The sequence below is a fragment of the Arachis stenosperma genome, chromosome 3 (genome assembly GCF_014773155.1).
Source record: "Arachis stenosperma cultivar V10309 chromosome 3, arast.V10309.gnm1.PFL2, whole genome shotgun sequence".
Classification (NCBI taxonomy): Eukaryota; Viridiplantae; Streptophyta; class Magnoliopsida; order Fabales; family Fabaceae; genus Arachis; species Arachis stenosperma.
The window spans coordinates 167949822-167964050 of NC_080379.1; the positions used below are offsets into that span (position 1 = coordinate 167949822).

The 14229-nt window shown below is 37.4% G+C and overlaps 1 protein-coding gene across 1 annotated transcript; it reads left to right on the plus strand.

Moving 5' to 3' along the window:
- Positions 1 to 670: 670 nt before the first annotated feature.
- Positions 671 to 2295, plus strand: LOC130967271 (protein FAR1-RELATED SEQUENCE 5-like). Its single transcript, XM_057892089.1, has 4 exons — positions 671 to 891; positions 1138 to 1335; positions 1432 to 1526; positions 1952 to 2295. The coding sequence occupies exons 1-4, from the start codon at positions 671 to 673 to the stop codon at positions 2293 to 2295; spliced, it is 858 nt and encodes a 285-aa protein (XP_057748072.1).
- Positions 2296 to 14229: the final 11934 nt, after the last annotated feature.

Sequence of the window (14229 nt, forward strand, 5' to 3'; positions counted from 1 at the left end):
TTATATAATACCTGCATATTTTTTATCTATATGCTCATATGCTTTCTGCTTATTATGTGGTTTGTCTACATGCTTTCTGCATATTATTTTCTTATCTTTCATGTTGACGAGTTTATATGGTTATGTGTGTGCTGAAATTGATGTGAATACACTAATTATGTGCATATATGAGTGGTTTATAATGAATGATGTGCTTGTGTTCTTCATGTATGTGTAGAAACGATGTTATGTATCTAATTCTATATGATGGTTATTGAATGAAAAAAGAAGCAACTAAAGGGTGGTGCAGGCCCTTAAATAATAGATAAAATGGAAAAAATAATTCTATTGGCATGATTTCTAGCTGTTGCTGTGTTTTTGGTGATTGTGTTTGAGGTTTTATTTACATGAGTTTTAATAAGGATTTTTTTCCTTTTTGGTTACTATGTTTGTTTCGGAATTATAAGCCTGCAACTATCGGATGTTACTAGGTTAGAAGTGAAGAGATGGAGCTGGTAACAAGGTTTTGGAAACTAGTTGAACTTTGTTTAGTCATAATTCGCATGTTTCATTTGATAAGTAATGTTAATTATTTTTTCTTTCGGATTAATATAAAATGTAGTTACCAGATCATGGTTGCCAACAAGAAGACAAGATACCAAGAGTTGGAATACGGTTTGCGTAGTTACAGATGGCTCATGACTTTTATGTTACCTATGCAAAGAAAGTAGGATTTGCAACTAAGATAATGACGATAACATATGACAAGATCACAAAGGCTCCCATTAACCAAGCTATACACTGTAATCGCGATGGGTACCACGGGTCTCGTGTCAAAGCACCGTCGCGGAAGAATACGATTTCAGCTGCTGGGTGCAAGGCAAGGATATATGTCAAGTTTGATAAAGACATGTAAGACTGGATTTTGTTCAAGGTTGAGTTGATGCACTCACACTCTTGTTCAGAGAGAAAGGCAGTGCACTACCATGAGTATAAGCAGCTGACCATGCATACAAAGTGTGTGATTGAGGATAATGATGACGTTGGAATTCGACCAAATAAGACATTCCTTGCTTTGGCAAATGAGGCTGGAGGCCCCTCTAACTTGGGATTCTCAGATAAAGATTTAAGAAACTATATAACAAGGCTCTGAACTAGCAAAGTTAATGCAGATGTCAGGGGGATGATGAGCTACTTCATGAGAATGAAGGACATCAATCCGAACTTCTTTTACGCAGTGAAGTTGGACGAGGAGTGTAAATTTAAGGGTGCAGTATGGGTGAATGCAAGATGTAGGGCGTCGTATGAATACTACGGGGACGTTGTGTCAGTTGATAGCACCTACAATACAAACAGGTATAAAGTAGTTCAACTGGTGTTGTGTCCTTTATTTGTTTAAACTCTATCTAATCATGATTGGCATTTCTTATGTCTGGTTGATTTTTCTGGTAGGCATGGATTACCGTTTGTGTCGTTCGTTGGGGTCAACCACTATGGTAAATCAACCCTCCTTGGTTGTGCTTTGTCGGAGAATGAGGAAATCCCAAGTTATGAGTGAGCTTTAAGCAAATGGGTGAACTGCATGGGAACTGCTCCACAGCGTATCATAACCGATCAATGTCGTTCCATTTTCCGTGCGATCAGAAATACATTACCTGACACACGCCACCGATGGTGCATCTGACATATTACGAAGAAGTTACCAAGCAAGCTTGGGGGTTACCGTCAGTACAAAGATTTGTATGTTGACCTCAATGACATTGTATGAAACTCTCGGACTAAGGAGTCATTTGAGGATAACTTATCAGAATTTATAGATGAGTACAAGTTACATAACAACACATGACTGTCAGGTCTGTTAGTGTATGATTAATTCACGTGCTTTAATTGACAATTATTTAGTATCTGATTTGTATTAATAAGTTTGGTGTAAAGTTTCTTTGCTAAAATTTGGATTTTTTATTTTCTGTAGACCTGTATGATGACCGACGCATGTGGGTCCCCATATACTTCAAGGGTGAATTTTGGGCAGCTATGAGGAGTACGCAAAGGAGTGAGAGCATGTACGCATTCTACGGTGGATTCTTACACAATAGAACTAGCTTGGTTCAATTTGTTCATGAATATAACAATGTGCTTGAAGTCAAGGAACGGAGGGAATTGGAGGATGATGCTGCAAACTCGAGAAAGGTTATCCCTTGTGCAACGAGCTCACCTATGGAGAATCAGTTTCAGCAAGAGTACACTACGAGCATGTTTAGAAGTTCTAAACATGCTCGTAGTGTACTCTTGCTGAAACTGATTCTCCATAGGTGAGCTCGTTGCAGAAAGAATAACCCCCGTCGAGTCTGCAGCATCATCCTCCAATTCTCTTTACTGCTTGACTCCAAGCACATTGTCATATTCGTGAACAAATTGAACCAAGCTAGTCCTACTGTGTAAGAATCCACCGTAGAATGCGTACATGCTCTCACTCTGCATACTCATCATAGCTGCCCAAAATTCACCCTTGAAGTATATGGGGACCCACATGCGTCGGTCATCATACAGGTCTACAGAAAATAAAGAATTCCAATTTTAGCAAAGGAACCTTACACCAAACTTATTAATACAAATCAGATACCAAATAATTGTCAATTAAAATGCGTGAATTAATCGTACATTAACAGACCTGATAGCCATGTGTTGTTATGTAACTTGTACTCATCTATAAATTCTGACCAGTTATCCTCAAATGACTCCTCAGTCCAAAGTTCCACATAATGTAATTGAGGTCATCATACAAATCTCTGTACCGGCGGTCACCCCCAAGCTTGCTTGGTAACTTCTTCATAATATGCCAAATGCACTATCAGTGGCGTGTGTCGGGTAAAGTATTTTTGATCGCACGAAAAATGGACCGACATTGATCGCTTATGATACGTTGTGGAGCAGTTCCCATGCAGTTCACCCATTGGCTGAAAACCCACTCATAACTTGGATTTCCTCATTCCCCAGCAAAGCACAACCGAGGATGGTTGACTTACCATGGTGGTTGACCCCAACGAACGACACAAACGATAATTCATACCTACTAAAAAAACCAACCAGACATAAAAAATGCCAATCATAATTAGATAGAGTTTAAACAAATAAAGGACACAACACCAATTGAACTACTTCATACCTGTTTGTACTGTAGGTGCTATCAACTGACACAACGTCTACGTAGTATTCATACGACGCCCTACATCTTGCATTCACCCATACTGCACTCTTAAATTTACACTCTTCGTCCAACTTCACCACGTAAAAGAAGTTCGGATTGATGTCCTTCATTCTCATGAAGTAGCTCATCATCTTCCTGACATCCGCATTCACGTTGCTAGTTCGGAGCCTTGCCGTTATATAGTTTCTTAAATCCTTCTCTGAGAATCCCAAGTTAGAGGGGCCTCCAGCCTCATTTGCCAAAGCAAGGAATGTCATATTTGGTCAAATCCTAGCCTCATTATTATCCTCAATCACGCACTTCGCATGCATAATCAGCTGCCTATACTCATGGTAGTGCACTGTCTTTCTCGCTGAACAAAGGTGTGAGTGCGTCAATTCAACCTTGAACAAAACCCAATCTTGCATGTCTTTATCAAACTTGACATATATCCTTGCCTTGCACCCAGCAGCTGAAATCGTATTCTTCCGTGTTGGTGCTTTAACATGAGACCTGCGGTACCGTCGCAATTACAGTGTATAGCTTGGTTAATGGGAGCCTTTATGATCTTATCATATGTTGTCGTCCTTATCTTAGTTGTAAATCCTACTTTCTTTGCATAGGTAACATAAAAGTCATGAGCCATCTGTAACTGCGCAAAACGCATTCCAACTCTTAGTATCTCGTCTTCTTGTAGGCAACCATGATCTGGTAACTACATTTTCTATTAATCCGAAAGAAAAAATAATTACCATTACTTATCAAATGAAAGATACGAATTATGACTACACAAAATTAAACTAGATTCCAAAACCTCATCACCAAGTTCCATCTCTTCACTTCTAACCTCAGTAACATCCGACAGTTGCATGACCTATAATTCTGAAACAAATACAGTAACCAAAAGGAAAAAAATCCTTATTAAAACTCATGTAAATAAAACTTCAAACACAATCACCAAAAACACAACAGCTAGAAATCATGCCAATAGAATTATTTATTCCATTTTATCTATTATTTAAGGGCCTACACCACCCTTTAGTTGCTTCTTTTTTCATTCAATAGCCATCATGTAAAATTAAATACATAACATTTTTTCTACACATACATGAAGAACACAAGCACATCATTTATTATAAACCACTCATATAAGCACATAATTAGTGTATTCACATCAATTTCAGCACACATAACCATATAAACCCGTCAGCATGAAAAATAAGAAAATAATATGTAGAAAGCATGTAGGAAAACCACATAATATGCAGAAAGCATATGAGCATATAAATAAAAAATATACAGGTATCATATAAGGATACCATGCCATTACAAAATACTCGTATAAGTAAGTCATGATTAACATGCAGTAAATACAATTACTATACACTTTAAGTTAGACCTCAATTTCAACCCCTGCATTACCCTATAGTTACTTTTTTAATTCATTGAATGACCATGATGTAGCAACAATATACGCATACCATACATTATAATGCATACCAACTAATTTAGGCTATTTCAACATTCATATAAAATATAAGGCCATCTGCATGACAAATACAAATATAATAAGATGGTTAGCATATAAACATGCCATATAATATGTAGGCAGCATACAAGTATAAAATGATTAAAAACAATCATATAAAACATGCCATATAAAATGATTGAAATATAAGTATAAAATATGCTTCCTGCATATAAGTATACCATACCTTTAAAAACAATCATATACGCATGAAATGATTAATTATATTATGCAAATTCTCCATGGATATAATCATACCATTCAATATAAAACAATCACACATTTAGTTCAATCTCAACTCATGCATCACATCTGGATACTGCATTAATCATAAAAACAAACACCTCATTTACATTGTGACGTAAAATCTGAATTTTTCGAAAAATAAACATCCATGGTAGAATTTGTTGCTCACAATTGCTCACCTTGTTTGACTTCTCACCGTCGACAACGACATCGTCGAATATGTTTTGAGGTAGGTTTGATAAATTCTCTGCAACGGCAGACATATCACAACCTAAGGGTTCAACCATATTGCACTCCATTAATGTATCTCGGCTCGGTGGTGTGCATGAAGGATGACCCTCACTTGAAACACGTTCGTCTTGCGATGTGGCCATTGGGAAGAAGGCTTTTCGGCTACACACTCTCCTTGCTGCAGGTCTGGGTTGCTGCGTCGGCGCGAATATCTCGCAAACCACTAGGACGTAGTGCGAATAACAGGGGGTGAAAAGAGAGACAGACGGCAATCAATGATCGTTGCAGGGCTGAAGCGACAAGATAATTTAGAAATATTGTAATTAAATTCCTATACTGCTTTATCAAAATAAGATTTAAGAATATTCTAATAGTAAGATAATTTTAAAAAATGATTTGAGTCAAGAATGCTTTTTTCCAGGATTTTTGGATGCACTTTAAGACGTCTCTCGACTTCCTGCTTTGAGAAAATAATTTTCAATTATAAATGTGCAGAATAGTTTTTATAGTTTTGGGGGGGGGGGGGGGGGACAATTTATTTCAAAAATAATTTTCTTAAAGAGAATGAAAAACAAATTATATGTTAAATGTAGCACAAATAAATAAATAAGAAATGCGAGAGATGGAAGTTTTACCTGCTGTGAATAATGCCCATCGATTAACCAAACTGTTACTTTCTGTCCACTTTTCTACATATAGCAACCGGATTTCATCATGCAAGTTGCTCTTTCATTGTCTGCACAGTACTTGGTAGCGTTACCCATTTTAGAACAAGAAAATTCAAATATAATATAGGTATGTTTTTACAAAAGAATCATGCTACACAATATAAATCTTTTTGTTAACCAAGTCCAACCAAATTGGTCTAACATAACAAAAATGAGTTATGATTAGTATTATCCCAAATTTTATTGTTTAACTTGATTGAACTTGATTCATAAAAAAAATTTGGATGTGTAGTATTTATTTTTACAAAAATGCTATTTGTACATTAATCAACTACCATGTATTTGTATATAAATATATGTATTATTTCATTCATTCTCGATGTGTATTTTATATTCTAACATATATTTTATACTAATAGCTAATTTTGATTTACAACTTACATGGTTGATGTTTTTACTTTTTAATGTCTCAAAAGGTGATCACTTACCGCTATTGTTCCTTACAAACATGCAACAAAAGTTTGGCTTGAAATGTTATCGTTTTACTTAGAACTATAACCAGTCTACCTTCAATTATTGATATTATGACTTGAAGCTAGAGCATCTGTGCAAATGAAGACAAAGGGAAACTCAGAACTTGGTAAACCTTTTGGCCTTTCATAACATCAATTAAGTATGAACAGAAAAGAAAACCTACAACAACATGGTCATTAGACAAGGCAAGACAACAGATAAAGAAATGACCACGGAGGATATATTAAAAATTACCTCAAAACTTATCTGAACAAAGGGGTCATATAAAAGATCTAAAACTTGGACATACATAAGGGGTCATATAAAACCAGGTTTGTGTTCTTGATCCATGATGTGCTTGCTTAATCATATCCCATGAAATCTCCCGAGTAGTAAATAAATAGTTGGGTATTGTCTTATAGCCATTGAAAAACACTGCAAGTGTGCAAGCAAAACAAATGATAACACATGTGAATCCTTTTTGAGTTGAGATCCTGCTTTATACATTAAACAAACGTAATTACGAGAACAAGTACCTTTTCAGTTACATTGTGTATAGTCTCACCTGAATCCGTACATTCTGTACTCTATAAGCCCTTCCAATGCAACCTGGACAAGTAAGCCATCTCTTATATACCGCACATTTAACAAACTATGAACTTGGTTCCTGTGTCTGAGTTTCTGATAGTTAGCATTGCTAAAAAAATGTTCAAATTAATTGAAGTCTCTGAGCAGAAATGGATATAACCGTCACAAAATATCTAATATGGAGTAATCTTACCGAAATCCAAATCTTAAAATGTATTTGTGCGATTCACAAATAATGTCATTATTCTATTGAGCACGTTTGATGTGATGATATGATTGAAATATAGAATTAGTATAGGAAGCACCGAAGGCCAGAAAAAAGATTTTGTCCTAACTCCTAAGTGATAGATAGATGGATAAATACATGATAACTAATTACCTTCTTTATCTTATTGACCATGATGTGTTTAATTAATCCATGAAAATCTACCATGTAGTTATGGATCTTGTTTAATAGCTATTAAATAATAACCTCACCTGAGGTAACAACCAAAACAAGTCAAAACCACGTCCATCCTCTTTTTGTCCATCTGTAAGAAACACGAAGCACCAATACCATGGGGATTTTGTGAATTGGATACTGATGTATGTATGTCTCCACTTTAATCTAAAAATGGCAAAAATGAACAAGAAAGCTACCTCTTATATACTGTAGGTTTGGCCAAACTGGGAACTTGATTCACGTTGTCTTGAGAGTTAGCTCTGCTGCATTGAAAATTTTCAAATTAATTGAAGTCATTGAGCACAAATAAATGTACCTTCATAAAACTATCTCAAATGGAGTAATCTTACCAGCAATAGACATCACATTATCAAATGCATTTCATAAGTGGAAAATCAAATTATTTACAATAGAAAATAAAAATAAATAATTTGAGACCTTAGTTTGAGTCCCACCGTTTTTGCAGGGGTGTAATCCAATTGCCACAAAGCATCTTCATGATATGAAGGCCCCAAAAATAAAGAGAGACAGGAACCAAATCACAAAGTATTTTTTACTTTGAATTTTTAAGATTTGACAAAAAACACATAGGCAACATTTAACTTGAAATAGCAATACAATAATATTTAGTATCAACCCATATACTAAAATTTGCGAATGCATCACCCCCCAACAAAATAAATATGAATATAAAAAATATGAAGAAAAAAGAACTAAGATTTTCCAAAACGGTGTAATGGAAAGTACAAAGTAGTGTAGATATTAAGTAAGAAACACCAATGTCTTACTTCTCCAGCTCCAAGAGGACACCACCACCAATGAGGTTTAGAGCGGCTATACTCCAGCCAGAACAACAGATGCAGTCCCCTGAGATAAGGACATTAAATGTTTTTAGAACAAAAAGAAACTTCAAATAAAATACCAGATGTTGTGTAATACAGTATCTGAATATCATCATTGAATACATGATGAGTTGTGCCATACATTTTCTAGTTCTTTCAACATATTCGCCTGCAGAAACAAATAAGAGAGAGAGATATCCCAAGCAAACAAATTCATTTAGATAGTTTGGCCTATTAAATAAGACAAAAACTTTTTTTGGTTACAGTAATCACTATTGTTTTATTGAAAACAAAAAGATAAAATGGTGGCACCACCGTACCAGTATCATAGACTGCAACGTAAGATACCCCTGAGACAAAAATTGTTATTGAGGAAAAAATACATCAACAAGGAGGAAAAAAATGAAACACAACAAAGACAGATTTGCGTTCTTTACCTGCAAGGTTAGGGAGGAGTTCCTGCGGCTCGAACCCATTAATGCATTGTTTATTCAAAGATAGGGTTTAAGAACTGATGAAGTAGTATAATATCAGTGAATCACATGTAATTTGCGAGGATATGATGACGATGAGCACGTATCAACATGGTTCCGCAACTGCTACGATCGAAAAAATTTCCCCTAGGGTTTTGGAATGCGACGGCGGCATTGGTTAGAAGGTGGTGCGGCGGCGGTTTTCCGTGTGGGTTGCCGTGCATTCAGGGGAAACTGGAATCAAATGCGAGAAATTGGCGCGAACGTGAAGAAAACACGAAATGGAATCTTTTTTTTTTTTGGTCGTGCACGAAATGAATCTGGAATTATGAGTGGTAGTGGAAAAAGCCCAATATTGGAGCCCATTAAATATACTGTTGTTAGCGTAATTTTTAAGCGCAGTTAGCGTTGAATCTAATCCTACTGTGTGACATTAGGTAAAATACAAGCCCAATCATAAGTGGCGGTGAACCCAAAAGATGTTTTTTTTTTTTTTTACACTCATTTTATTTTGTTCCTCAAAAGTAAAAAAATATAAATTCATTAGCCAACAATAAATCCTTAAATATACAACTAAAAAAAAAATTGTCAAAAATAGAGGACATAAACTTAAAATAATAAAAGAGAGGGTTCTTCCAATATTTTATTATTATTATTATTATTATTATTATTATTATTATTATTAAGGATAAAATATTATTTTAGTCTCTTAATGTTTAAGTCAAATACTAATTTAGTCCATAATATTTTAAATATCTTGAGTTTTAAAATATTCAATTTGTGCTAAATTTGACTTGAATAATTAACGAAAAATTTGTACATTGATAATCATTAGTTGATCGATTTTATTTACATATTGAAATCACACGTTCTATTGCCTCTTAAATATGCTACTTGTTTGTGTCGAATTTAACTATGAGACAATATAAAACTCATTTAAAAATTTTTAGAATTTAAATATTTAAAACCTTAGAGATCAAATTAAAATTTAGCTCAAATATTAAAGATTAAAATAATATTTTACTCTTTTTTATAAATAAAAAAAGTTTGATGTTGACATAGTATGATTATTTTTTTATTGTTACATTTATACTTTTACCTATAATAATTTTAGCTTTAAGTTTAATTTTGATGGATGAACAAAAATTTTATACAATCATTTAATTATATTTTTTTTAGAATTATTTATGCGTTTAATAAAAAATAATTATTTTTATATTTACAGTGTATTAAAATTATATTTTTTATTTTTTAACAAAAAAAGTTTTATATATGTGGTTCTCATTTGAATAATAATATAATTTATAAATATAAAAAAAGATCCAACTAATTTATAAACATCAATTAAACTAATTTATGTTGTTTGGATTAGATCAGTTTTAATTTGAGACTTAAATTAAATTGATTTAAATTGATTCAAGGAGGAGAATGAAAATGAGGAGAACCACTAGCAAAAAAAATATTCTGTATGTAAACGAGTGTAAGAAAAAAAAGAGAAGCATGGGAGACATGCAAAATTAATTTGAAAATCCATTACTAGTGGTTGAAAACACAATTTATTACATATCTCATTCAAGCTTAATATCATGTATTCGACTCTCGTTTTAGAATGAGGGATTTTAAAGTTTGAAATGCAGGAAAAAAGAAAAGAAAAGAAAGAGCATGACTAACTTTTTTGTTTAGGCTTAGGGGTATTGTTCATACCCTGACCCAATAATAAAGGCCCAGGATCAAGCAAAAGACCTAATTCAAAAGGTTGGGTCTCACCAGTACCAATCTTCATCCTATGAAGTCGGTACTCACCACGACCTGTTCTAAAGAAGTCGGGCATGAGATTAGCTGGCGGATAAACACTCATTCAAATGAGTAACTGCCCCTAGAATCTCTCTAACCGCTTCCACGAGCCATATCTTAACCTCCCTAAGATAATGGGACGGTTAACACCCTAAAAATATAGCACTACTCCAACGGTGGTTATTGGTTCACCACTATAAATACACTGACACCCCTCAGGTATCTCTAAGTTCCAATACTCTCTAAACCTGCTTAACCCCTTGCTAACTTAGGCATCGGAGTGTCTTTGCAGGTACCACCCCCATCTCCTCACAGAAACAAGTCGGACGGAGGCCCCCGAGTTGCAGACCCATTCGGAATCCTCCTCCTTCACACATTTGGGCCAACCAACACCATCCAGCCTATCAATCTCCAGTTACCCATCGTAACATTGGCGCCGTTGCCGGGGACCCGAGAGATCAACCACTGATGGCGGACAGATCCCACGAAGAAGGTCATGTGGACACAGATTATGAGCAAGAGAATCTGGACACAGGCAATAACGATGCGGACTTCACCCTCCACCAGGAAATTGATAATCAACACAAGGAAAGTACCTCCGGAGTAAAAAACCCGAAGGCAAACTCTTCAGAAGGGCGCGAATCAGAGAAAGAGGGACCACCCCATGTAACTGAACTCATGGGATTAGTCCACAGTCGCCTGGAACAGTTAGAACAAGAACGGGAGCGACAAAAGGAAACTGAAAAGAACCTAAAAAAGGAGATGGAACGACGAAAAGAGTTAGAAAGAAAACTCTTAAAGTTAGAATCCTCCTTCAAATGTCGCAACTCCCGTGACGAACAAGAAGAGCCGCCCTTAGGTGGGGAGGATCCTTTCAGCGAGGACATAATGAGGGCAAAAGTTCTGAGGAACTTCAAAAGCCCTGATATGGACCTCTATGACGGAACCACGGATCCAAAGCATCACCTGAGCAACTTCAAAAGTCGGATGTACCTAGCTGATGCTTCCGACGCTACGCGATGCAAAGCCTTCCCGACCACTCTATCGAAAGCAGCGATGAAGTGGTTCGATAGCCTCCCCCCGAGGTCGGTTACTAGCTTTGAAGACCTCTCAAGGAAGTTTTTGATGAGGTTTTCTATCCAGAAAGACAAAGTGAAACATGCACCGAGCCTCTTGGGAATAAAATAGGAGGTCGGAGAATCCTTACGAGCCTATATGGAAAGGTTCAATAAAGCATGTTTAGAGATTCAAGACCTGCCCACAGAGGCAGTATAATGGGGTTAGTCAATGGACTCAGAGAAGGTCCCTTTTCACAATCCATATCTAAAAGACGCCCCGTTTCTCTAAGTGATGTACAGGAAAGAGCTGAAAAGTACATCAATATGGAGGAAAACGCTTAGTCGAGAGACCAAGAAAATATCACTCTTATACTCCTCTGAAAGTTTCTATAGTGGATGTATACAGAGAGATTTGTAATATGGAAAGACTGCCACCCCCTAGACCCATTAAAAATAAAAAAGGGGGGAGCCGCAGCGATTACTGTGAGTACCATAAAATATATGGTCACTCCACAAACGACTGTTACGACCTTAAAAATGTGATAGAAAAGCTGGCTAGAGAAGGTCGGCTCGATAAATATCTCATAGAAAGGTCGGACGGTCATGGAAAGAGAAAGCGAGACGATATGGATAGAAGAGACCCACCGCCGCAGACTCCAGAGAGACATATCCATATGATCTCAGGAGGGTTCGCGGGAGGGGGACTCACCAAATCCTCTCGCAAAAGACATCTCAAAAGAGTCTACCAGGTCGGAGAAGAGTCATCCGACCTTCCTACCATTTCATTCACAAAAGAAGATGGGCAAGGAATAATCCCTGGACACGATAATCCAGTAGTAATAACTATGATCCTGGCGAATGCCCATCTCCACAGAACCCTAGTAGACCAAGGAAGCTCGGCGGACATCCTTTTTAAGCCCGCTTTTGATAAGCTAGGGTTGGATGAGAAAGAATTAAGAGCTTACCCCGACACCCTATACGGATTAGGGGACACGCCAATAAAACCACTAGGATTTTTGCCCCTTCACACCACTTTTAGAAAAAGGGGAAAAATCAAAGACTATGAGTATAGACTTCATAGTCATTGATGTGGGGTCAGCATATAATGCTTTAATCGGCAGAGCTACCCTTAATCGACTTGGAGCCGTGGTATCCACTCCCCACCTTTGCATGAAATTCCCGACCTCAGCAGGGATAGCAACGGTTAGAGGGGATCAAAAGTTGGCAAGGAAATGCTACAATGAAAGCCTAAATCTGAGAGGAAAGGGCAGAGAAGTTCACACAATAGAGCTCGGCGGTGCAAGGGCCAGAGAAGAGCTGCGACCACTACCGGGAGGAAAAACCGAGGAGATACATGTCAGCAAAGAGGAAGGGAAAAATACTCATATAGGAGCCAACCTAGGGGAAACCCTAAAACAAGAATTGACTAAGCTCCTAAGAGATAACTCCGACCTCTTCGCCTGGAAGGCCTCTGACATGCCTGGGATAGACCCCGAGCTCATGTCCCACAAGCTCTCGGTTTATCCGGGATCCCGACCTGTACAGCAAAGAAGACGCAAGCTCGGCCTAGAACGAGCCCTAATAGTAGAAGAACAAGTGCAGGCACTCCTGGAAGCTGGCTTCATCAGAGAAGTCAAGTACCCAACATGGCTAGCTAATGTAGTGCTAGTCAAAAAATAGAATGGCAAATGGAGAATGTGTGTCGACTATACCGACTTAAATAAGGCATGTCCCAAGGACCCTTATCCACTGCCAAGTATTGATACCCTAGTGGACTCCAGCTCGGGGTATCAATACTTATCATTTATGGATGCCTACTCGGGATATAATCAAATCCCAATGTATGAGCCAAACCAGGAGAAAACATCATTCATCACACCCAGAGCTAATTTTTGCTACGTGGTCATGCCATTCGGATTGAAGAATGCAGGAGCCACATATCAAAGGTTGATGAATAAAGTGTTTTCCTCTCACCTGGGGAGTCTAATGGAAGTATACGTCGACGACATGCTGGTAAAGACCAAGAAAGAAGTCGACCTCTTGTCAGACCTCTCACAAGTCTTTGACACCATAAGGCTGCACGGGATGAGACTAAATCCTGCAAAGTGCGCCTTCGCGGTGGAGGCAGGAAAATTTCTAGGATTTATGCTAACACAAAGAGGGATCGAAGCCAATCCCGATAAGTGTAGAGCCATCCTAGAAATGAAAATCCCGACTTGTTTGAGAGAAGTCCAGCAGCTGAATGGTCGACTTGCAGCCCTCTCCAGATTTTTGGCAGGATCGGCACTAAAATCCCTTCCGCTGTTCTCCTTGTTAAGAAAGGGATGCCAGTTCGAATGGACTCCTGAATGCGAGGAGGCATTCCAGGAGTTCAAAAAGTTTTTAAGCCAACCTCCTATTCTGACCCGACCAGTATCTGGGAAAGACCTCGTCCGGTACTTATCCGTAGCAGACAAGGCTGTCTCATCAGCCCTGATAAGAGAAGATGAGGTCGGACAACATCCAGTTTATTTCATCAGTAAAGTTCTACAAGGCCCTGAGCTAAGATACCACAAACTAGAGAAGTTTGCCTACTCCTTAGTAATAGTCTCACGAAGGCTACAACCTTACTTTCAGGCTCACACAATAAGAGTCCGTACGAACCAACCCATGAAGCAAATCCTCCAAAAGACGGATGTTG